General features: G+C 42.0%; 2 protein-coding genes across 5 annotated transcripts in view; both read left to right on the top strand.

Moving 5' to 3' along the window:
- arhgap29a (Rho GTPase activating protein 29a) overlaps positions 1 to 18,116 on the top strand; it is a 42,193-nt gene extending 24,077 nt beyond the window's left edge. For both annotated transcript variants that reach the window (XM_071924059.2, XM_071924060.2), the window contains 15 exons: positions 12 to 122; positions 255 to 335; positions 1,473 to 1,655; positions 2,135 to 2,272; positions 2,780 to 2,970; positions 4,699 to 4,850; positions 6,873 to 7,001; positions 9,403 to 9,501; positions 10,741 to 10,904; positions 12,464 to 12,652; positions 12,890 to 13,027; positions 13,332 to 13,567; positions 14,231 to 14,546; positions 15,670 to 15,778; positions 16,049 to 18,116. In XM_071924059.2, the coding sequence (XP_071780160.1) occupies positions 12 to 122; positions 255 to 335; positions 1,473 to 1,655; positions 2,135 to 2,272; positions 2,780 to 2,970; positions 4,699 to 4,850; positions 6,873 to 7,001; positions 9,403 to 9,501; positions 10,741 to 10,904; positions 12,464 to 12,652; positions 12,890 to 13,027; positions 13,332 to 13,567; positions 14,231 to 14,546; positions 15,670 to 15,778; positions 16,049 to 17,031 (3,219 nt within the window). In that variant the 3' untranslated portion in view covers positions 17,032 to 18,116. The remainder of the gene's footprint in view (positions 1 to 11; positions 123 to 254; positions 336 to 1,472; positions 1,656 to 2,134; positions 2,273 to 2,779; positions 2,971 to 4,698; positions 4,851 to 6,872; positions 7,002 to 9,402; positions 9,502 to 10,740; positions 10,905 to 12,463; positions 12,653 to 12,889; positions 13,028 to 13,331; positions 13,568 to 14,230; positions 14,547 to 15,669; positions 15,779 to 16,048) is intronic.
- Positions 18,117 to 19,594: 1,478 nt separating this feature from the next.
- Positions 19,595 to 23,381, top strand: part of abca4a (ATP-binding cassette, sub-family A (ABC1), member 4a) — a 47,725-nt gene continuing 43,938 nt past the window's right edge. For all 3 annotated transcript variants that reach the window (XM_071924079.2, XM_078291277.1, XM_071924078.2), the window contains exons 1-4: positions 19,595 to 19,660; positions 20,371 to 20,464; positions 20,630 to 20,771; positions 21,080 to 21,219. In XM_071924079.2, the coding sequence (XP_071780180.1) occupies positions 19,595 to 19,660; positions 20,371 to 20,464; positions 20,630 to 20,771; positions 21,080 to 21,219 (442 nt within the window). The remainder of the gene's footprint in view (positions 19,661 to 20,370; positions 20,465 to 20,629; positions 20,772 to 21,079; positions 21,220 to 23,381) is intronic.

The raw sequence follows: 23,381 nt of genomic DNA, 5'->3' as shown, positions 1-23,381 counted from the left end.
CCTCATTCAAGGAGTTCATGGCTTTCCGTGAGATCTACATGTCGGCTTTCAAAAACGACATCGAGTACAGCCAGCTGCTGCTGCACACTGCGGCCGCCCTCCAGACCAACAAATTCATGCAGGTACATTAATACAGCAAAGCAACTATGTGATGCATTGGTGGAGACGGGAGTTTCTTTTGGGTTTGATGGAGGAGATAGGGCTGACTGACTTTAAGTGCTTGTGTGTGTGTGTGTGTGTGTGTTTCATTCCAGCCTCTCTTGGCCAGAAAGAATGAGCTGGACAAACTGCGAAAAGAAGTCAAGGAGCAGTGGCAGAGAGAGCAAAAGAAAATGGTGGGTTGAACACCGAAAAGGTCACATTTTTGAGAGGGCCATACACAAAGCACACACAAACATATTGTACTCACACACACACACACACACACACACACACACACACACACACACACACACACACACACACACACATACACACACACCCACACCAGGGGAAGAAATGAACGGGGGCCCGGGCAAAAATGCCCTTGAAAATTCAGAAAATGCCTGTGAAATTTTAATTGATAATCAGGAGTATATAATAGTCAAAAATAAAATAATAGTCAATTTCTTACCCCGATATATGCATACACACACACTCACTGTGACTTTGTCTTGTCGTGTGGTGTTACAGCTTGTACATGTGTGATTGACTTCATGCCAAGTCAATAATTCTGCACAACATGTGACAGAAAAAGAATCATAAACTACCTGGTAACAGCTATAATAACCATCATTAATACATGGTGAATTAATCTTATTAACATTTGTTAATTATTATTGATTGTTAAGTAACAACTAATTGGTAAAATGTACATTAATCATTGTTAGTAAATCAATTAATCATTCATACCTTGTATTATAACTTAAGAAATGAAATACTCACTTTTAAATGCTTAGTTAAGCATTGGTAAATAATTAACAAATTATTTATATAAGTAAGCATTATGTGAGTCGCTATTATAAAAGTGGCAACTGATATTTACAATAATTTATTAAATGGTTAATTAGTGGTTATGCAGTGTTACCATTAACCCTAAAGAGGATATGGTCTTGAAAACCATATTTTTGTATCTGGTGTATATTAACATTATTGGATTACTTGTAAAACTGTGTGTGTGTGTGTGTTGGTTTGTGGGTGGGGATGGAGGATTTGAAGGATCTATATCTTTTCCTCTATTTTAAAGCGTAGACAAATTGGATTACCTTAGGAGAGGTGATTTGCATTTAAGTGGAGAGAGAACTGGAGAACTAGTATGTGTCATACTAGGCTTTCACAGGCTGAGGAAAAATGGGAAGTGAATAAGACCGGTCATGCTTATTCTACACCACAATGTTGTGACCTTTGCACTTTTGTGCATTGTGGCATGTTTTGTCTTTGCACCTATGTATATGTGTTTTGTTTATGTTCTTAATGTGTGTGTGTGTCTTCAGCACGAGGCGGACAGCGCTCTGAGGAAGGCTCGGCTGCTGCAGGCCCAGCGGCAGGAGGAGTACGAGAAGGCCAAGGTGTCCACCAGCCGCCTGGAGGAGGAGCAGATGGGCGGAGGAGGAGGAGCGGCGGCAGCCAAACAGTTGGACAGGAGGCGCCGGCTGGAGGAGGAGGCCCTGCAGAAGGTACAGCACCTCATCCCTGGGCCATATGGCTCTTTTAATGAGGACCATTGTAGGCTTCTTGGGCCTTGAACTCATCTTGTAGGCCCATAGCTATTTATTTTCTACTGAGTGGAATAGCTGATTTTTAATGTTAAAATGACTGTTATCGGCTCTTATCCTTCTTCTTACTCTTCCAAACAAAAAGAGCGATGGGAAATGTGGTCTTAATTTCGAGAAACATAAACTGCTACCTTTAAGGAAAGTTATTCTTCCTTTTCTTCTTCTTCTGTGTCCCTGAGGTTGATAACTCATCCCAAGGTTAGTAGCCCATCCCATCACTCAGCCCTCTGCTAGTCTATAGTTGTTGACTTTACTTGGAGGAGACAGGATTTACAACTTGTCTAGCACTTACAACTAAAGCTCTTCACCCCAGAGTCAAATCAGTCAGATGACTTTGACGGATCTGCAGTATTGTGATCGGTCTCGGTTGTGTCCGGCAGGCCGAGGAGGCCAGGGAGCACTGCAAAGCCTGCCAGATCGATGTCGGGGAGAAGAGAGTGGACCTGGCCAACACCAAGAGCGAGATCCTCACCCAGCTGCGAGAGATGGTCTTCCAGTGCGACCTCACCCTCAAGGCCGTAAGTTCAGAGCTTTGAGGCCCGTCCCGCAGCCAACATGTCCATCAAAGGTCATGTTAGTGTGTTCTTGAGCAAAACACTGAACCTCCTCCTGCTCACTTACTAGATGTTGCTCCAGATAAGAAAAATGGCTAAATGCCTAAAAATATCATGTACATGTCTCAATTTTTCAATTCAATAAGCTCAATAAACTTAATTTATCCCCTTAGGGCAATTTTCATGGCAGACATACAAACTAGAGTTAGACCAGTATATCAGTTTGCAAATATAACAGGATATTTGCCTTTTATTAAATATCAGACATTGGCCAGTCATGACGTCCACTGCCAATATGATGGAGATTCCCCTGCTGACCACAGAAAATAGCATCTGAAACAGTACTTAGAGGAGTTAGAGACCATCATGGGACACTAAAACTCTCCATTGAAAGCCAGGATAACAATCATAAAAACGTATTCATGCATACTGATAAAAAAAAAAAAAACGGGCCTCTGTTGGCTGTTTCAGGTGACGGTGAACTGGTTCCAGCTGCAGCAGGCCCAGGTTGTGTCTCTGCCCGTCAACCACCAGAGCCTGTGCGAGAACGCCAAGCTGTACGAGCCGGGCCAGCGCTACATCGACTTCGTCCGGAGTCTGCCTGCCGACCGGCCTCGCGTGGAATCCCACTCCTTCGACTCAGCCGTCACGCAAAACACAGGGTGAGGCTCCAACTTACCACTGCTGCAGGGTGACAGCTTTACATCTCTATAAACATCCAAGAGGGAAAATGAAAGGAAAATCATCTTTGGATTCAATCTGATGCATAACACTAAGGGGAATTTGCTGATGCCTAAATTCAGCTACTTCAGCTCCCTCAGTTGTCAGTGTTTACGTTTACTTTGTGAGATTTTATCAAGGGAATGACTGTTGTTTTTGTCAGACAGCTACAGCAGTGATTCTGAAAGTGGGGTCCGGGGACCATCAGGGGTCCTTGAGGGGGGCTCCAGTGGGTCTCCAGCAAAATGAGGCATAGTTTTAATTTCAGTATTATTTAATTCACTAGAATTCATCCCAATGAGAGAATTATAAGAATGCCTATTGTAACTGTGGGTTTCACTCTCACCACTGTTATCTCCCCATATACAGTGTAGACAGTTTTACAATTCAATACTAAGTAGACCATGAACTGAATAAGTCATTTGAGAAGTAGGTTACCTTTTGAGGTTGTTTAGCATTATGAACAAGAGTTTGGAAACTAACCACCAGGGGCAGAACATGAGGACTGTCACAAACGATAAGGGCAGATTTTAAATTGATTCAATTTAAATTAAATTCATTGTTTAAATCTTAATTCATAAGATATTAATATGTTGAGACAATTAATATTGTTCATCTGGACAAAGTTTGAATGTTTCCCATTGACAAAAGATTTTTTAAGTTAAGTTGAAAAATTCATTTTTGCAAATGAAAGGGAGTGATTGCAGAGAGACGGCACTGTCGAACACAGTGGAGAGAGGGGGAGTGATTGAGTGAGGGAGCTTGTTTTGGAGAGCGTAAAACAATTGAGCGCCGGCCCGCAGGCCTTCCTGCGGAAACGGCTGGTCATGGGAGAGAGGAGCTGCAGCCGTGGGCTTCACCACTGATTTCACTTCACTTTCTTCAAAGTTTGCTTTTCAATCTATATGCACATTGTTTCTGATTATCCTGAAAAAAAACCTGGTGGTTATTCTGCATTCCTGCAATTTTAAGTAAAAATTGGTGTTGGTGAGTTACTAGCGATTTTTGGCCTGTGACCCAATTATTGTGAAGGCTGTTTTAAATATTTTTAATATATAAAACATAGATTTCCCTTTGAGTCATCTTTGTTCACACGTGTTCATGGTCACACACACACACACACACACACACACACACACACACACACACACACACACACACACACCAGGCAGATGGAAATAAGAGAGAGCTTTGTTCTCCAAAGCCCCCCCTCCTCACTGCCCCAACCCTGATCTCTCTGATCAAAAAGAATGAAGCATGGGAGAGGGGAAACGAAACCTAAACAATATATATACACACACACACACACACACACACACACACACACACACACACACACACACACACACCACTGAGCTTCAAAATGTTAAATATAGACTGCTGGCCTACATATATTGTGCAGTGGGATGCTCTGGCCGTTTAGTGAATCAGCCATTCTCAAGCCTGTTAGAGTCAATTAATCACCATTTATTCCAATCAATTGCTCTCTCTGATGTTAAGCTGAGGCTGATCTTATGATTTGATGATTATTTGGGGTTTCTGTCATTGCTGATGGGATTAGTCAAATGACCAAATGCACCAGGAAATTTGACAAAGTTTAAAGTTTTTGGGGAAACACTGAGTACTTGTAATTTTTTGTCATACTTTGTCATACTTTTTTTCCCCCCCAGGATGCCTTTCACCAAGCGCTCGCTCAGCGGCAACCTGTCACAGGCGTCCGTGACCTCTGACCTCCTCAGCGCAGACGAGGTGGACAGTCCCGTCCACGCTCGACCCGCCAAGATCGCAGAGAGGCGCTCCAACAGCAGCACCGACATCCAAGGTAGGCCGTCTGACATATAGCATTTTAGCGGCTGCTCTAATGTGTGTTTTATAATCCAAGAGCAGGTAGGGGTTCAGTGTCTTCATTACAAAATAACTCCTGGAATGCATTAAACATCACAGATTGATGATATATAACAGTTTAAGTGTATCTGAGGGTGGAACTTTAGCTATTAAAAAGTGATGATAACTAAACTAGAGCATTGAAGTGTGGTATAAAGGGGTTACTCAGCTTGGACCCCTCTTCAATTGGAAGTTGTCGGGTTAAAATAGGCTGAAGACCTTTGGTGTATTGGAAATTGTAATGGCATTTCTTATTATGGGATCAGTAAAGTACTACTGCTATCACAAGATGTAAGGTAGTTGTTAGCCGAAACTACTAATTAATGTACTAATTATTAAGATTGAGCTCCTGAGTCAAAATACATTTAGAAACAGTAAAAGGGTTGATAAACAAAAAATAAATTATATTTATTATCCCTTATCCCTTAAAATACCCTATCTTCGTATAACTTAGATCATTTTGATCATGCTTACTATGATGTGTACTATAAATTTGAATCATAAAGATTATAGCCTATAGGATTAATTCTCCAGTATGACAGATTCATATTGGTTTCTACTGTATTTTAGAACCAATCCTCTAAGATTTTACTATGGGATTAAAAAGGGTTTTTAAATAAGGATCATTGTGTATTATTAGATTTCCCAGTAAAGCATAAGTTTTACCTAAAAGCCATATGTTAACATCTAGGGGTAGACGCCACTCAGAATGGGAAAGGCACAGCAGCTATCAAGGAGATCAACCCATACTGCAACATTAGACATCAGCTAATTTCCTGTTGTTGACTGTGATTATCCCCTTTTGTTTTGTTTGATTTATGCATGCAAGCTGGTATCCACCCAGATGTTTTCAGGGGATCTTTGGCTAATAGGTGCATCAGTGGTTGATGGCTTGATAACCTTTGGGTCCATCCAGGTGAATGGATGGCACTAGTAGCCCAATAGGCAAACAATACTAAAGGTTGATAGGTGCCAAGTGGCCATTCCGCTCTGCAGGTTGATTGGGCGTTAAGGTGGTGTGTGTGTGTGTGTGTGTGTGTGTGTGTGTGTGTGTGTGTGTGTGTGTGTGTGTGTGTGTGTGTTGTTGTTGTTTCAGAGATTCAAGATGATAGGAAATTTGTAGAGGGCCTTTATAGCCTTTAGCCAGATAATAGGATCATTAGTGATAGACATACTTGCATGTATACACACTTAGACAAGCTCAAAAAAGTTTGTTAGGTTAGTTTAAAGGGGCATTAAGTAATCTATGTATGACTTTTATCGACTTCTATCAACAAACAAGCAATTGCAACATTGACAGGTCTCTGCAAAAGCTTATGGTAGCCTGTAATGGACAGAAATATAAAAGCCACATTTTCACAACAGAGATGAGTAAGCTAGCTGATTAGAGCAGAGATGCAACAGAAACGTCTAGTGAAGAGGCAATATATCATGATGCAAAATACTGCGAAACACTGCTCTATTATTCACTTTTTTGGCTTGAGAATAAAATGTGTTGTGACACCAGTAGCTCCCTCCGTCCCGCCTCCCCTCACATTTTAAGCAGCCGAAGCTTCTCTGCTGTGACCACACAAAATGTGAGGGGAGGCGGGGTTTGTTTCCAAAACAGAGTACGGGCTGGAAAGGGAGTATTGGAAGCCAGAAATCACAGCAGCTGGTGAAGTAATTGTTGAGTCATTAGTATTGAGCAACAACCCTATCACACAGATATATTATGGTCATTTTGTCCTACAGGACAGAAAAAAATCTTCCTTATTGCAACTTTAAGTTAGTTTAGTTTATTGGACAATTTCTAAAATCTCCACTGTGGTACTTTGACAGGTAACCAACCTGTGTTCGGTTTTCTCTTTTCCAAGAACTAGAGAAATTAAATTGGGTGGTGTAATTCTCAACTAGCCACTTTGGCGATGTGACAAAAAAATAAATTTCATGCCCTTCCATGTTGTAATTTCTTACCCAGCACTTAGGATTCAGGGCCCGTTTCGTCCCTGGGCCTCGGCCAGCCAAGGCGGGGGGATGTGCAGCGATTCAGAAAGTGCGGGAGGAAGCAGCGAGTCCCGGTCCATGGACTCGCCCACTGCCAGCCCAGGTAAGGCCCCGCCAGCCACCCAGCTTCATACCAACAGTTCATTTCCAAAATTGACTTAACCTCAAGCTCATCATTCAGTTTCTCTAAAAAGGTCCAGTTCCCTCCAAAAGTATTATCATTTTGTTACCTACTGAATTTTGCATTTTGCTCGACCTGCTCTTTCTTAACCTTTCTCATACCCCCTACATTTGGAATTTGAGCTTATTTGTTATCACCAGACAAAAAAATTTGCAATGTGACAATTGTCAGATGAAGAAAGCCAGCTAAAATTCAAATGTCAGTGTATCCAGTGTATCCCTTCAAAGGAATACATCAGGTTTTTTGGTAGATTGTCCCCCTTGCTCCCCTTGCCTGTTAATTGATGAGAACATAGACACCAAAATCATCCACGTGTCCCCAGTAGATTGTTTAGCATACACAATGTTGAGTGATAGTAGCCGCATAACATTTAAGATTACTTACTATTCAGCTTTAAAGCTGCTACAAGTTGTCATTACCTCACTTTAAGTTAACACTAGTGTCCCACTATCACTCAACATAGTGTATGCTAAAGTGTTAGCATGGAGCACTGGAGCCAATGATCTACCAGGGACACATGGATGATTTTGATGTCTTTGTTCTCATCACTTAACGGCTAAGTTGACCAATGACATAGTCATCTAAAAATTTGATGTATTCCTTTAATCTATGCGTCTTCACAGGCCATTACTGTGTGCTTACTAACCACTATATTTCTGCTATCTGCTACGGGAAAAACACATATTTAATTCCTGGAAAGCTTCATGTTTGCCACCCATCCATCAGAGCCAAAACACCTGGTATCCGCCACTCACCTCAACACCTAGCTCTAAAAATCTGGTCTGTCCGCCTTATGTCATTGATAAAGCAGACACACATTGCAGATGATAGACAGGAGGGGCGTTCCTCGGCGCTGACTGTCTAAACTGGCCCCGGGGCCCGCGAACTTGATGTTCACCCAACAGCGTCGGCATGTTACCTGAGAATAAAGGGTTGTAGCAACAGAGTTTATTGACAGTAGTGTCTCTCTGTCAAGCGTTATGTAACTGAGTCATGAACGCACACAAACACATATTTTCAGATGGTAGTATGCGAGTGGGTTGGGTTTCCTTGAGTATTTGGCCCGTTGCTGTGCTACAGTACACAAGTGTCACAGTTTGATGGTCTTATACAGATCTAGTTGCACATCCTAAAGCAAGACGAGGCAAGCCACATCCAAACTTAACGGGAAAAACTTTATTGAAATGTCAGAAGTGTCAGTCTATGTGGCTTAAGCCTTCTTGATTAGTGCCCCACTCTTCCTTTTAGCTTTCACAGCTGACAATTCACATTACGTCTCCCCTTTCAGCAATTACAATGTAATTTGACAGTTAAAATGGACGTATTGTTCACTTGACTTTGAATATTTACTGGTCCGGTTGAAACATTGAGATAAACCATTGTTTGATAGAGAGTGAGCCAGTGCCCCATCTCCTTCTTTCACTATTATTACTTTCTGTTAGGGATGGGACGATATGCTTATCTCACGATACGATTCAATAAACAATATGGGGTTCACAATTAAATACAACCACGATACGATGTAATAAATAAAAGTTCAATGACAACAAAGTCTGACTGTGCAGAATTATATTTATTTCTGAGCCACAAATCTTTCTAGCGACGGCACTGGCTCGCTAGAATGTAAACAACAATTTAAAAATGTCATTACAAAGTGCAAATAATATAATTTGGATGGAGAGCTTGTGAAATTGTGATGGTGAAGCGTCTCATTTGTGATTACTACAGCAGAATAAAATGGAGCTAATATCACGATTCATATTTCTGCCCCACAATACGTATTGTCACATTTTTGCATTGCGATATATTGAATTTTGATATATCGTCCCATCCCTAGTGACTCTGTCTTTGCAGAGTGGGGTGGGAGGTTGTCACTGCACTACTGAGAATGTTTAAATGCGCCAAAATGACAGGAATTAATTTAAATAATTCCATTTCCAGTTGTACTGAAGTACCTGTAAAGCTCCTGGGAGTGTAATCAGCATAGAGTTTATCCCTGATGAGCCTCTTTATACGGCTCATCAGGGAAATCAACAAGGTTACTGAAAGGGGGCTGGTGGAAATCATTGATCAGTCAATGGAGGTGTGAATCACTCACAATCCCCCACTGGGGTTTTCAACTCTCAACAGCCGAGGCGGACCACGCCTTTTCAATCGGCGTATTTAAATTCAGAAATTCATCTCGGTCCAGAGCTCAGTTCCCGTCATTCCCACCACTGTAATGTAAAGCTGCAGGAGATTTAAAAGAACAGCACTGACCAGAGTTCACTTTCTGTGAGTGCGGAGATGAGGACTAACTGGTGCGTCCTGTCCTCCTGTTCAGGAGACTTCAAGAGGAGATTACCCAGAACCCCCTCCACCGGCACCATGTCGTCTGCAGACGACCTGGACGAGAGAGAGCCTCCCTCGCCCTCCGATAATGGTGAGTCACACACACACAAATACACGCCGCACTCTTGTTTGTACTTATTGCATCTATCTCGATAGTTTTCTGATTTCCCACTTATTCATACTGCATATATTTCATGTTGTAGTATTTTCATACACTCATTGTTTCATAGCATACATTTTCATTCATTTTTTCGGTGTCTCAGTGAGTTCACTATATTTTTTTCAATCTTCGCATCCATGCATTTCCACTTAAAATCTTGGAATTGGAGTTGGAGTTGCATTTTGTGTGATACCCCTCCATTTGGTATATTCGTAATTATACTCTATTTTCTTTGCTGTGTTACTATTTTGCAACGACTCAATGATCCTTGTTTTGTTTTTTTGGGGGGGGTTTTTGCTTCTATGTCTGTGTCAAAATGTATTAAAATATGGGCTTCCGGCCTTCTGAACTGCTAGCCAAACTAAGCTTAACTAAGCAATTCTTATGTTTTGTTTTGAGACCAAAAGTTACTCATTCACTGAATGTGCTGTGGCAACAAATGATTAGCTGACCAGCAAGACTGATACTGGGTTCTAGTGCTAATCATCTGGGGTGATATTGACTAGGGTTAGACTGGTTTATCAGACCGATATTGGCCTCAGATGAAAAATCTGATCAGTCAGTGTCATCCACCTCTGATGTGATGGAGGTTCCTCCTTTTCTTATACAGCAGCTTCAGGGGGTTTGGTCTGTAAAACCTGCAGTGAAACCTGCCTCACCCTGCCTCAAGGAGCTGCTAACCCACCTGGAACAAATTCATTAGTAAGGGTTGCGCCAAAAAACTTTGCCGGAAAAAACAAAGCACCACATTGGCTTCACAGACTTGCTGGCCGAACTAGTTGAATTGGTCCACACCAGCTCCCACTGTGACAGTCTGCAGTTGGTCAAAATATCACATGATTGGTTGTTGGTTACCTTGTGGAAAAGCTCCTTGTGGAAAATTTCCTTTTTCGGTTCATTGCCTTTGTTTCCATCTCAATGCTAACATCTCATGGTCAACTCTTCAAAATTTGAGACGATATCTGCATCTTTATGAATGATCAATACAAAAATATTGGTATTGGTTTTGGCCTTCAAAAAACCGAATTGGTCTAAACCTAATACTTGCCAAACTCACTTGTGCCTCATCCCTTTTTGTTAATGCATTTCTCCCTCTCTCCCTCTCTTTCCTTTCTTTCTTTTTGCTCTCTCTTTCTCTCTTTCCTTCCCCCCTGTTTTCTCTCTCTCCAGGTTTAAGTGAGATGGTAATAGAGACAGCCAGCTCTCCAGGTCCCTTCAGAAACACCCAGATGTCCAAGGCATCCCAAACCCACAAGCTTCGGAAGCTTCGGGCGCCCTCCAAGTGTCGCGAGTGCGACGGCCTGGTGGTGTTTCATGGAGCTGAGTGCGAGGAGGTAAGATCACTTTCTTTCTTTCTTTTTTTCCACTAATAACTACTGAAAAAAACCCTTCAAACCACAATCCCCTCTTTTAACCTTCTCAGATAGTATTGTAATGGTAAATGCAGTGTGTCCACAGCATTCAGAGTATTACATATTCAAGATGAACGGTGCCCAAGTTCCACAATGGCTTCTTTATCACTCACAGTCAGCAAAAATCAAACAAAAACAAAAGAGAAAGACCCCCACTCCCCTCCTAAAAAAAGTTGAATAAATGGAAAAGTTGAAACTGGCTGTAAGCCCTCCTCAGGGACCAAATCCACCAATTGGTCTCAGTCAGGGGAACGGGCAATGGAAACTAAAGACCTTTTGTTCGTCTTCTGAGGAGTCGCTCCAATCCCCTCCGTCGCCCCGGCACTCTCTCCCCTCCTGCTTATTTTAGATCCAGTTTCATTCCATATTTTATTAGATACACTCAACAAGACAATGGCAAAACAGTTACTTTATGGAAAGGTTGGCTTGCGGCGTTTCAGCGAGGTTATGTAACGCTGACAGACACGTCGACAGGCATGCGACCGACTTAAAAGAATGCAACTCTCCTGTGCATTGGAATGAGTCCAAGGAATGTGTTACAATGATCGCTTTCTAGACTTGACACCTTCATGAACTGTCCTTGTTGTCCTCGTTGGCTCTGATTAAAAGGGTAATTCACAAAAAAAATTGTAATAATTGTACATGCGGAATTTCACACACACCCAAACTGTGTCTTAAAGAGATAGTTTGATGGTTTAAATGGCTTTAAAGTCTGAAAAAAGTCTTAAATAATCTGAATTTAAGGCTTTAAAAAGTGTTAAACTGACTTAAATGCAGTTATTTTTCATCATGTAATGACTGGATTACTTTAAGTCTCTTTTTGATGCAAATATGAAACTGGATTGTATTGACAGATTGCATGTGTATTTATTAAATGCAAAACATGTCACCTTTGAAACACTTCATTCAATTCAGCTCAGCAAAATGAAGAAAATGAAAAAAATAGCATGATATCTCAGAGGGACACTGATGGGAAAACATCAGTTTTATGAATCAACATCAAACCACAGAATTTGAGTATAATATCTAATGAACTAAAAACTGTAGCTGAAATAATTCTTGGTTATTCTTGGTCAGTTATAGTTAAGGTGTATAAGGGGTGAAATGTTAAGATATCTTAACAGACTACTGTAAGTAACAACTGTAAGTAAATCCATATATGCAAAAGCCCATACTGTTTCTCATACTTCCCACCCATACAGTATACTTAATGTGTTGAAACTGTCGGCAGTATATGTTTATATGACCCCACAATTATTATTTTGGTTTGGATTGTTTTGATTGCTTATGTGTTATGTTTTTGTGCTAACATTCTATGTATTTTCCCTGTTATATCCTGTTACTTCTGCTGCTACAACAATTTCCCAACAGGGACCAGTAAAGCATCATCTTATCTTACCTAATATCGCAGTTTCAGCTGCTTGCTGAAATGTTGAACTCTTGCGTTTTCATGACAAATTCATATAAATGTGTCTCTGCAGTGTTCGCTGGCCTGCCATAAGAAGTGTCTGGAGACGCTGGCCATCCAGTGCGGCCATAAGAAGCTCCAAGGGAGGCTTCATCTCTTCGGCATCGACTTCACCCAGGCGGCTAAGAACAGTTCGGACGGCATCCCCTTCATCATAAAGAAGTGTACATCGGAGATTGAGAACAGAGCGCTCAACATTAAGGTATTTTCACAGTCAGATTTTAAAGGCGCTTGTGCTGTTTGGCATTTTACATTCTACTTAACATGTTCGAGTGCTGCATCTGCTTCTGTAACCCCCACTTGCTGTATTCTTGTTCTGTTTTTCTTTGGCGTATCCCATTACTGTTTTGCAGCTGCAGTGACATTCAAGGGGCTCGTTCAAGTTTCGTCTTGTCTTATCGTTCCCATGTTAACTGCTCATTGTCTCTGTGCTGCGAAGGGTATCTACCGCGTGAATGGTGCCAAGTCTCGGGTGGAGAAGCTGTGCCAGGCGTTTGAGAACGGCAAGGACCTGGTGGAGCTCTCTGACCTTTACCCCCACGACATTAGCAACGTGCTCAAACTCTACCTGAGACAGGTGGGCTTTGCTGGCACAGTAGAAATCCTACTTCATGCACCTTTTACAAAAACAGCCAACAAGAGCCATGAGATGGTTAAAGTGCGGTCTGCAAGGCACAAACCAGCACAATAACATTTGTCTTTGTTTATTGTTGGTACATACCCCCCACCTCTCCTCCCCCCTAACTGCTTATCTCTTCCTTTCTAATCCCATCCCACTTGTCTATTTGTCTTCATATTTTGCTTATCCCGGTTTATTATTAACTTCCTTGTTTGATTTGTTTTATTTTTTTTTTCATTTTTCCCTTGCTTTTCTTTGGCAGCTTCCCGAGCCGCTCATCCTGTTCCGCTACTACAACGACTTCATCGGCCTGGCCAAGGAAAGCCAGAGCATCATCGTGGAGGAGGTGGAGGCGTCGCGGCTCACTCCCACCCCGCTGACCCCGGCCCAGGTCGGCGTGGAGCTCAACCGGGTTCTCTTCAAGATCAAGGACCTGCTGAGGCAGCTGCCACTGGCTCATTACAAGACCCTGCAGTTCCTCATAGAGCATCTGCACCGGTAAGGAGGGTTTTTAAGTCTCGTGTTTCAAGTAGGGATATGAATCTCCTTCTCAGGCCGAGTCAATATCAATCTCAGTGCATAGATAGCCATTCAATACAGGAAAACTATGATGACTATGACTTTGATCAGTTATTTTTATTTGATCAGTTATGATGCAATTCGGTTTGATTCAGTGCCATGACGAGCAATGCAGAGTTTACTTGTTATGGTGTCCTTATTTTGACTCAATGGAATCATGAGGTAATCAGCAGAAAAAATATCATGTGGTAATCAAATTATCCAGTCAGCTGATTCAACATTATCCAAATAACTGCTATTTCTGACCAGTTGCACATAATACTGTGACAATAACCTTTGTTTGAAATTTCTCTGGAGCTTGATGACATAAATGAACTTTTGACCTCTTGCTGGAAACATGAAAATCTTCTATTCCACCCCACCAAAAAAGAAAACAAGAAACGAAGGATAGATCTTATTAGTCCTCATAATATAAAGTATCCAGATAGAACCAATGTGGAAGTGACAGTGTTTCGGTAAAAGTAACAGAAGCTGGGTGAAAATGTCTTATCTTTCTTGCGTAGTGGCCTTCACAGGTCCCTACTGACTGATTTGAATTGAGGTTTAATAGCCACTCCTTCCTCTCTCCCTCCCTCCCTTCAGAGTGACAGAGCAGTCGGAGGAGAATAAGATGACGGCCAGCAACCTAGGCATCATCTTCGGCCCGACGCTGATCAAGCCGAGGCAGACGGACGCCGAGGTTTCCCTCTCGTCCCTGGTGGATTACCCCTACCAGGCCCTCATCGTGGAGCTGCTGATCAGACACTACCAGATGATCTTCGACACCCCCCTCAGCCCTCTGGCCGGCACCTCACCCACCGGGGTCGACGGCCACCCCCACCCCGACGCCCGACTCACGCACCAGGAGAAGGAGCAGCAGCTGAGCCGGCACTCCAAGTCCCTGGGAGACATCAAGGAGGTGAGGCGAGAGGCAAACAGGATATTTCCTCTGAGCACAGTGCTACAGTAATGTGATCAAAGTCTAGGCTCATTACGTGAGGTTCATAATGTCAGACTAATGGGTGACAGTCCATGCTGAAAATGAGATTTTGTTATTTTAAAGGTCCCATATTGTGGAAAACGGGATTCCCGTTTTACCTCTTTGATTATAAAGTAGTTGGATGTGCTATCTAAACATGGTGAAAGTATCAAAACGCACGGTCGCCAACTAAATCCACACAATCCATATTAGAAAAGCGAGCCTCTAAACGAGCCGTTTGGACTTCCGTAACTTTGTGGCGTCACAAAGGTTCGCTCATTATCATTTTTGTAAGAAATAATAGACTAACAAAGTGTTTTTTTCAAAGCGGTTGAGCGGTTGTCATTGTTTATTACCGGAGAGTTTTCCCTACCTGTAGCTGCCGGGCTGCGGTGTCTCACGTTTCACTCTTGAAACGGTTAGCCAATCAGAACAGAGGGGTCGTTCATGTTAATGAGCCTTAAAGACACAGCAACAGAAACAGCCTGTTCTTGGTAAGGCTCAGAGAGATGCTGGAAAATGGATTGAGAGTGTTTTTGGTACATGACACCACACAAACAGCTTTGAATGGACCTCAAGACATAAAATAAAACACTGGAAAGTGGTGAACATGGGACCTTTAAAGGTGTTACATGTAGCATATTTAAACATCAATATATCATTGGCAACCATGGTCTGTTTCACACTAGTGGTATTGTTAGTGCTAGTATCTCAAAATTAAGACCACATTTCCCATAAACCCTGTTGCTTCCTGTTGCAACAAGGATCTTTGCTTCTTCAAAGTTTTTCTCTTTGTCTTTACTGAAGAGGATAAACATGTAGAAGTGATTTTTCCATCGCCTTTCAATCCCTCCACCATCTGAGAGACAGCGCCCCCTTCCTCTTTTGTGCCATAAAGCAATCTCCCTTTGTGCCATAAATCAATACAGCAGTTTTCCCCATATCTATTTCTCATTTAACATCAAATGGGACATTGATAACACCGAAAAAGGACTAACGTTTCTCTCTTTCTCTCTGTTTCTTTCACTTTGTTTTCTATCCTTATCTATGTTCTGTCTCACAGCAGAGCTCTAAGGTGTATAAGAGGCATTCCTCCATAATTCCTTCTTCCCACTTACTGGCTGAGGTCCAGGAGACCATGCCAAGCCTTGATGGGAGGGACTTTGAACCTGGTTAGTATTGTTACAGAGCTAGACACCCAATAGATAGCACTGCATTTACACACCCATATTACTCATAGTCCAGAAGTATTTTCTGGAAGCTTTCTGTTCATCCAGTGCCATTATACTTTCACATTACTCCGGTGCTGGATATTGTCTAAGAACGGATTGCTCCCATGAATGCTACAGCATCCAAAAATATAATTAAGCCAAATATTATTTCAGATGATTTTACTTGACGTGTTGATGTTTAACTTCTCATTCATCTCTCTGTGTTTTAAGCTGACGACGTGGATTCGGAGGCCTTCAACAGGGTTCTGTCAGCGAGTGTCCCTGAGGTGCAGAGGTCGGGCGAGAGGGGCCTCAGCCGTTCTCACCACATCACCGTCACCCGGGTGCAGCTCCGGCACCCCCGCGGCAAATTCTCCTCGCGGCCGATCAGCATGCCCGCCGAGCGGCTACTCAACCGCGGCCACGTAGACGAGAACAACGCCCGAAACAGCAACGACCGAGACGACGGGAAAGGGGGCGGCTGCGACCGGTCCATCGAAGAGGTTTGCGAGGCCGAGAAAACAAAGTCGCGGGCGGGCGCGCATTACCGGAGTACGTTCATCGACACCCAGACGTTACGAAGGACTTGGGACAAACAGTACAAGCATTACGATGTCGCGTCTAGGACTGTCAAGATCGTGGCCAGTTCATCGGTAGAAAGTACAGCAGCGGATGCCAGTAATTTATCAGCTTCCGTGCCGACGTCCGCGTCTGCCTATTCCTTCGGATGTACCGGGAGCCCTACTAGCACCATCTACCCCAATAGACCTTACACCATCGCAGTGCGACCCAGCAGGACTTTGAGAAGGGAGGACAATGTAAGCGAGTACGGCCCCATCGCGACGGCCTTCAGGGCACCCAGGACTCTGCAGCCTCCCCCAGGAACCTTCTACAAGCCCCCGTCCGGGAGCAAAGCCAAAGCGCTGGAGAACTGCGTGTTAGCTCACAGTGCCGAGGAGGAAGAAGAGGACGAGGAGGAGGAGGATGACGAGGAAGAGGAGGAGGAGGAGCTGGGGATCGAGATTGAGGTGTCCGTAGACGAGCCTCTTGAGGAGGACATTGAGGCCGAGCAGGCGGCCATGTCGCTCTCCATGCCTGAGTCCCCCAGCTCCAGCCCAGAGGAGCTCGGCCAGAACCAGACCAAACCGGTCTACCAGAGACTCAGGCCCAGACGCCTCCAAGAGGTGGAGCATCGAGAGGCTCATTTTGTGTGATCCTCTGACACCCATAGGCAACCACTGAGAGTCAAGGGCTAAGGGACTAAGGGCTCGAATGTGAATAATATGTGCCATATTGTATTACAGAAACAATAACAAATATTTGCATGGACTCTGCAAAGAAAATGACCTGTGGAAGTGTTCTATATTAATATATTCCCTGTTTTCTCACTGGATGTCCCATGATTTTGGGCACGGGGTGGAGAAGTGACGTACCATTGGTCCTCAAAAGACAAACAGGATGCACTTATAATGCTGTATATTTTTAAGTTGCTTCACCTCATTATCAAACCAAGATTTAATTTACCAATCACTTGCTCAATGCTCACTGGCACCAGGTCAGAATATTTATAATTCTTTTTTTTAAGCTGTGCAATGACATTTTATTTGAATATTTTGTATAAAGTTCTTACATGCTCACAATGTATGTATGTTTATATACCAAAAAACTATGATTTCAGCTGTTAAAACTGTATGTAGCCACTACATTGAAAAAGAGTTTGGTGCACTTACTGGCTTAATACTCTTCCACAAATCTTTTCTGAATTGTATGTTTCTGCCTACTGTAAGTCAGAATATTGTTAACTGTTACATTTAGGTTATATTTAATCATTTCGGTAATAACTTGTGTATCATGCAATATAATCACTTTTGTTACATGCTATACTCGGTATCTTGATTGACATTTGGTAATGTTACAAAGCACCAGTTACAGAGGGTATACATCCACTTGTTTTTATACTGTTGAACTTAATGGTGTCAACTTTAACTGATCTGAAAAGCTTGTAGAAATGCCATTGGATGCTATCATGGCAACACCTTGCTTGTTTTAATGAGGATATAACCTATAAATGTCTTGATAGCCAAAGCAGTTTTTTTTCTTTTTACAACAGAATTAGTTTTATTAATAACCTTAATCTTACATGTTCATTATAAGTGATAGTAAGTGCATCCTTTATTTAAATGGTATCTGTTTTTTCATGGTAATCTGCAAGGTTGACAGAATGTGTAATTGTATTAAGTTCAGTGTACAAAACAGGTACATGAAAACAAACCTTTTTGTAACTTATTAAAATATATCTGACAACTGAACCATGATAAGTTTTGTTTTTCCTGCATATTTCCAAATGTGCAACACCTTTATCCAACAAGATAGATTTTCCATATAGATATTAATAATTATTCAATACTGACTCTATTATCTCATGTTCAGCAAGAGAAGCTTGTCATCCATGTCATATATTTGACCAATACCAAGCAGCATGGTAGCTTTAGCATGTATAGGGATATTAGATATTGTCAAGTTGTAATTAAAAATATGTATATAATTACTCTTTAAAACCGGTGGGATTATATAATTTAACCCTGCTGGTTAGGTCATGTAGGTCTCTACAAATGGATGAGAGGAGTTAGCAGTCTCCCAGCACTGAGAAAGAAGATTAAATCAATCTGCTTAACTATTCACAAGGTCTGGGAAACAAGCTGTGTTAGCAACCCCAAGGTACGCTCGGTACAATATTTGGTGTTATGCTATACTCATTAGGTGTTAGTCCACGGTGCAAGTGTTCTTCTGAGGTAAGTGATATGTTGTACTAAACTGTGGTTATGTTTATTCATACATAATGTAAGCAATTGGTGATGTGGTTGTGACTGTATTGTGTAATGGCTGTAGCTGGCCTGGATTCAAGCAGATTTTGTTATATTAGAAAATACAACAAATGTACACAGTATTGAGCTGTTTGGTAGTGAAAAATTAACCATAGATAGTACAGAGTGCGTATTTATAGACAGTAGAAAGTTGAGTCTTTGTGTGTAATCGTCACACTGACCATGTGAATTGTCTTGAGCTCATTAGCCCCATTACAGTGCTATTACTAGCCTTCACCTGGAGCACTCAATGGACGAACACCTTTACTATGTAGACTAGAGTTAAGCAGTGTAGTGTAAATTTAACTTAACATACAAATAATTCTACAAATTGATGGCTATTTGTGTAAAAATAGATGCTTATTAGTTATTAGACTACTTTTCTATATACTTTGTTATAAAATATTTTCTTCATTGAACAGTAGCAAAACAGGACTGTACTATTCTATTTTTATAACTGCACATCAGTCCATATTGTAACACTGTATTGAGAGTACTCTGTTCTCTGTAAATATCACATTCCTCAAGGATATTACAGAACATTCAGATTTGAAGCATATCATGAGGACATGTTAAAGTGTGATTACTCTTAGTGTATCACAGCAGTTCTGCCATTGAGCGAGCAAATGAAAAGGCAGTAAATAACCTCAGGCATCCATTGTTGTATGGTGTGATTTGCAGTGATAAGTAATGCACACTTCTGTTGTGTTGTAACACTCTCCGATGACTATATAGGGACAACTGCATCTGAATCTGCATACTTTACAGTAAACAAAACATGCTAAAATGAACACTGGCATTGTGAGATACAGGTAATAAAGTGGTTTTATTTAGCTCGTAAGTCAGCTGTGGGCTGTGTGAATACAGGTTTGTGGGCTGGTGGAGACCCCTGCGGGGGTGAAAAGGAGGGGTCATGGGGGCGGGCAGCCAGATCCGACTCCTGCTATGGAAGAACTGGACCGTCCGCAAGAGGCAGAAGGTAAAGTCCATCCATCCATCCACTACATACAACACTTCTCCTGGTGACGGCCATGGTTAGTTAAATACATTCAGGTGTCATTGTTTGCTGATGATACTGGCTCATCTACTATACTTTAAAGGCTTTTATACTGTGCATCATGGGGACATGGTTATTAAATTGTCTTTTGTGCCATCCTTATTTCTGCATTACATTGTCAAACTAACTTTCCCTAACAATGTTCACAACTGAAACATTAGCAAGATTGCAGCCAGACTAGTTGTAAACGGTCATTTTGATGGAAGTCATAAAGCAATTTCCATGAAAATACAGAGATCAGGAGCATCTGTCATAGCATTTGGAAATTTTACTGTTAACTTGGTCTCCTGTTAGATATGTGTAACAATGTTGAGCACAATGCTATAGCTATTGGTTCTTAGATCATTGGGAAAGCTCAACCACCCATTGCCAGACCACATTGTGCCAATTCCTCCCCTGTGAAGCTTCACCAGAGAAAACACACAGCTGTCCAAGACAGGACATGCCAATCACCTCCTACTTCATTTAGAATCCAAGTTAACAAGAAACTCTATTAAGACTTGGGCTGGAAGTCATTTTTTGCATCTTTGCAAACACACCAAATGCAGCCAAGTACTTATATTATGGGTTATGCCATTTAGTTAGAATAAAATGCAAAGAGTTACAGGGTGTATGTTGTGTGTTACATCCAGGTGCGGTTCTTCATGGAGATCATGTGGCCTGTGATGCTGTTCATGGGACTTGTGTGGTTGAGAAGAGCCAATCCACTCTACCGCCAACATGAATGTAAGCAAAGAACTCTATAAGTCTCAACAAAATATTAGCAACAGTTCAACTGACAGAGATAGAACAAGAAAACTTCATCCATGGTCCATGGCACCGTGTTTGTAATTGTTGCTGTATAAATGGGAGCAAAAGCACTAAAAGCTAACGGTATCTCCTCTGACTCAGGCCACTTCCCCAACAAAGCCATGCCATCTACAGGGATCCTGCCGTGGATCCAGGGAATCTTCTGCAATGCCAACAACCCTTGTTTCCAGTACCCCACCCGCGGTGAATCCCCTGGCCTGGTGTCCAACTACAACAACTCCATGTGAGCATCACCCCGGGCTGGTAGAGGAAGGTCATTTTAGGCCAGAGGTTTTTGGATTCACATGAAACACTGGATCTGAGATGAAAGGCCTGTGTTGTGTAGAGAGAATACGTTTACATGATATCAGGATTTCTGTCCATTTGAGATGTGGGCCTGAGGTTTTACTTGCAAGTGTGTATGCATTCATATGTGAATATATTGCTGTGAATCTGTACTTGCTTTTGTTCTCTCTTCAAATGTATGTCCAGAGAAGCAAGTCCAACAGTGTGTACCGCAGTGTGTGATCTGTTCTTGCCCTCGTTCCTCAGATTGGCTCGGTTTTACTTGGACGCCCAGGAGCTTCTGTTCAGTGACCCAGAGTTCCTTCAGCTCGGCCGCCTTTGGAGGGAACTGACCGGCATGAGTCACTTCATGGACACCCTACGCACCCGTCCTGAACAGATCTCAGGTCAGTTCTGCAGGCCTCCGTGAACACAAGACTTCACATTCATGGTCTGCAGAGGTAAATCCAAGGTCAGGCAGGTTATTCTGGTTCGTTGTTCCATCGAAGAGGATGTGAATGGAGGAATTATGTTTCAAAATATTCACACTCGATTCCCCAATAACATTTGAACATTCAACTGGAACCTGATATGGTAGGTCTGTAATATTTATCCCTGGTTTAAGCCTTGATTAACTATGATTAGATTCAGCATTGCAAGTTATTCCTCCTCCTCAAAGAGCATACCAAGAGCTTAACTTGTTACTTACTCTTACTCTCGACTCATTTTCTTTCCTTCAAATGATTGATGCGGTATTTTATAAAGATATCATGAAACCGAAGTCCTTGGTGGGCCATACTTGAGAGATATTGGATGATGAATGTCAGGTAATGAATTTTTGCAGTAAACATCTTGTAACCTTCATCAGGTCAAAAACCCTGAGTGACTTTAGATAGATACCCACAGTCAACCTTTTACCCTTACCAACCTCATATCTCACTTTTTTTCCGCATCAGTCTATCTGTATATCTGCACAGTGTGACAGGATTACATCACACGGTCTTAAGAAAGGCCCGCGCATAGTAGGAATGTAAGCTGCTTGCTTTCTCCACCAGTTTGCTGTTTATTTGGTGAGAAAGCACATCCCCCCCCTTACCATGAGAGAATATAGAAACGCTGGTCCCATCTCAGGGGACGCCGTGCTAGCATTCCTGCGTTAACGTCAACATATACATCCAGAGCTAATGTTAATGTAGAGATCTAGAAACAGGCATCCTTGCTGGGAAAACAAATCTATGATGGAAGCGGAGCGAGGCCGACTGCATTCCAGCCTGTGAATGATTACGTCTGGCCTGTCTCTAACCTGCCACTCCTATGGAGAAATAGATGGAGTAACAGAGATATGGATCCACATTCCACAAGTTTTCCCATGAGCCCCAGGAAAGAAAATTGAATCATATTGAGAACCATAAACTCGAACAGCGTGACCTGATCATGATCACCAGCTCATTTGAAATAGAAAATGTAGATTACTTGAGCAACCAAGCAATGCCGGAGTAAGGCCGAGCAAGCGGCTTATCAGTTTCACCAGTGTTTGTGTGTATATGTTCGTGTGTGTGTGTGTGTGTGTGTGTGTGTGTCCATGCATGCATCCATGTGTATGTGTGTGGATGTGCAATTGTGTGTTTATTTAATTTGTTTATTTAAGGATCCCCATTAGCTGATGCCATGGCAATCAGCTAATCTTCCTGAGGTCCACACCTGACATACTGTACATAACACATTACATGATAAACATTAAATTACATTAATATACACTAAATTACATCGATATACATTAATATAAAAAAATGCAAAAAATACATTCATATACAATTCAAAGCCAGTCAACACTGAACGTACACTTAGGTGGAATACTAATTAAAAATCAATATATAGATAATATTTTTTTTAAAAATGAGAATAATACAACCCATATGAAGCGGAACACGAATATTGAAAACTGGTACAGAGTTATACCTCCTACTATTCAGTCTGTCATCTGCATGCCAATAAATGCCTCTTCATAATCTTTTTGAAGGATGATTTATTTTTTATTAGGCGAGTATTAAAAGGTAAATTATTCCAGTTTGTTATGGCTCTATAAATGACAGTTTTTTTCAACGACTTAGTCCTTAGGCTGGGTACCACATTATGACCGTTACCGGCAAATCTGGTGTTGTGGTTATGTATGTTATTGCAGTAAACTATTTGGTCGAATAAAAATGTTGGCATCTTTGAGTTAATGGTGCAGCTGAAAAATGTGGCCATGCTTAAGGAAATCCTTTGCTCAATGGTGAGCCATGAGAGGCTGGAGTGCAACTTTTCGGTGCAAGTTCTAATAGAGCAGCCCAGAACAAGTCTAGCAGCCCTGTTTTGTACGACTTGTAATTTTGCGAGATTTGTTTTGGATGCAGACGACCATTGTCGAACAATAGTCCAGGTGGCACAAAATTAATGTTGGTGTCCCATGCTGAGCCAAAGAGAGCCTGCTGAAGGCCTACTGTCTAATAGCCAGTGTATTATGTTGCATTAATTAGCATGTCAAATGTACTTGCACATGCATGTGCTTTTTGGTCACTCTACAGAC

This window comes from Centroberyx gerrardi, chromosome 22 (assembly GCF_048128805.1).
Source record: "Centroberyx gerrardi isolate f3 chromosome 22, fCenGer3.hap1.cur.20231027, whole genome shotgun sequence".
Classification (NCBI taxonomy): domain Eukaryota; kingdom Metazoa; phylum Chordata; class Actinopteri; order Beryciformes; family Berycidae; genus Centroberyx; species Centroberyx gerrardi.
Note: the sequence above shows the minus strand (reverse complement) of the source record. Positions and strands in the feature narration are given on the sequence as shown.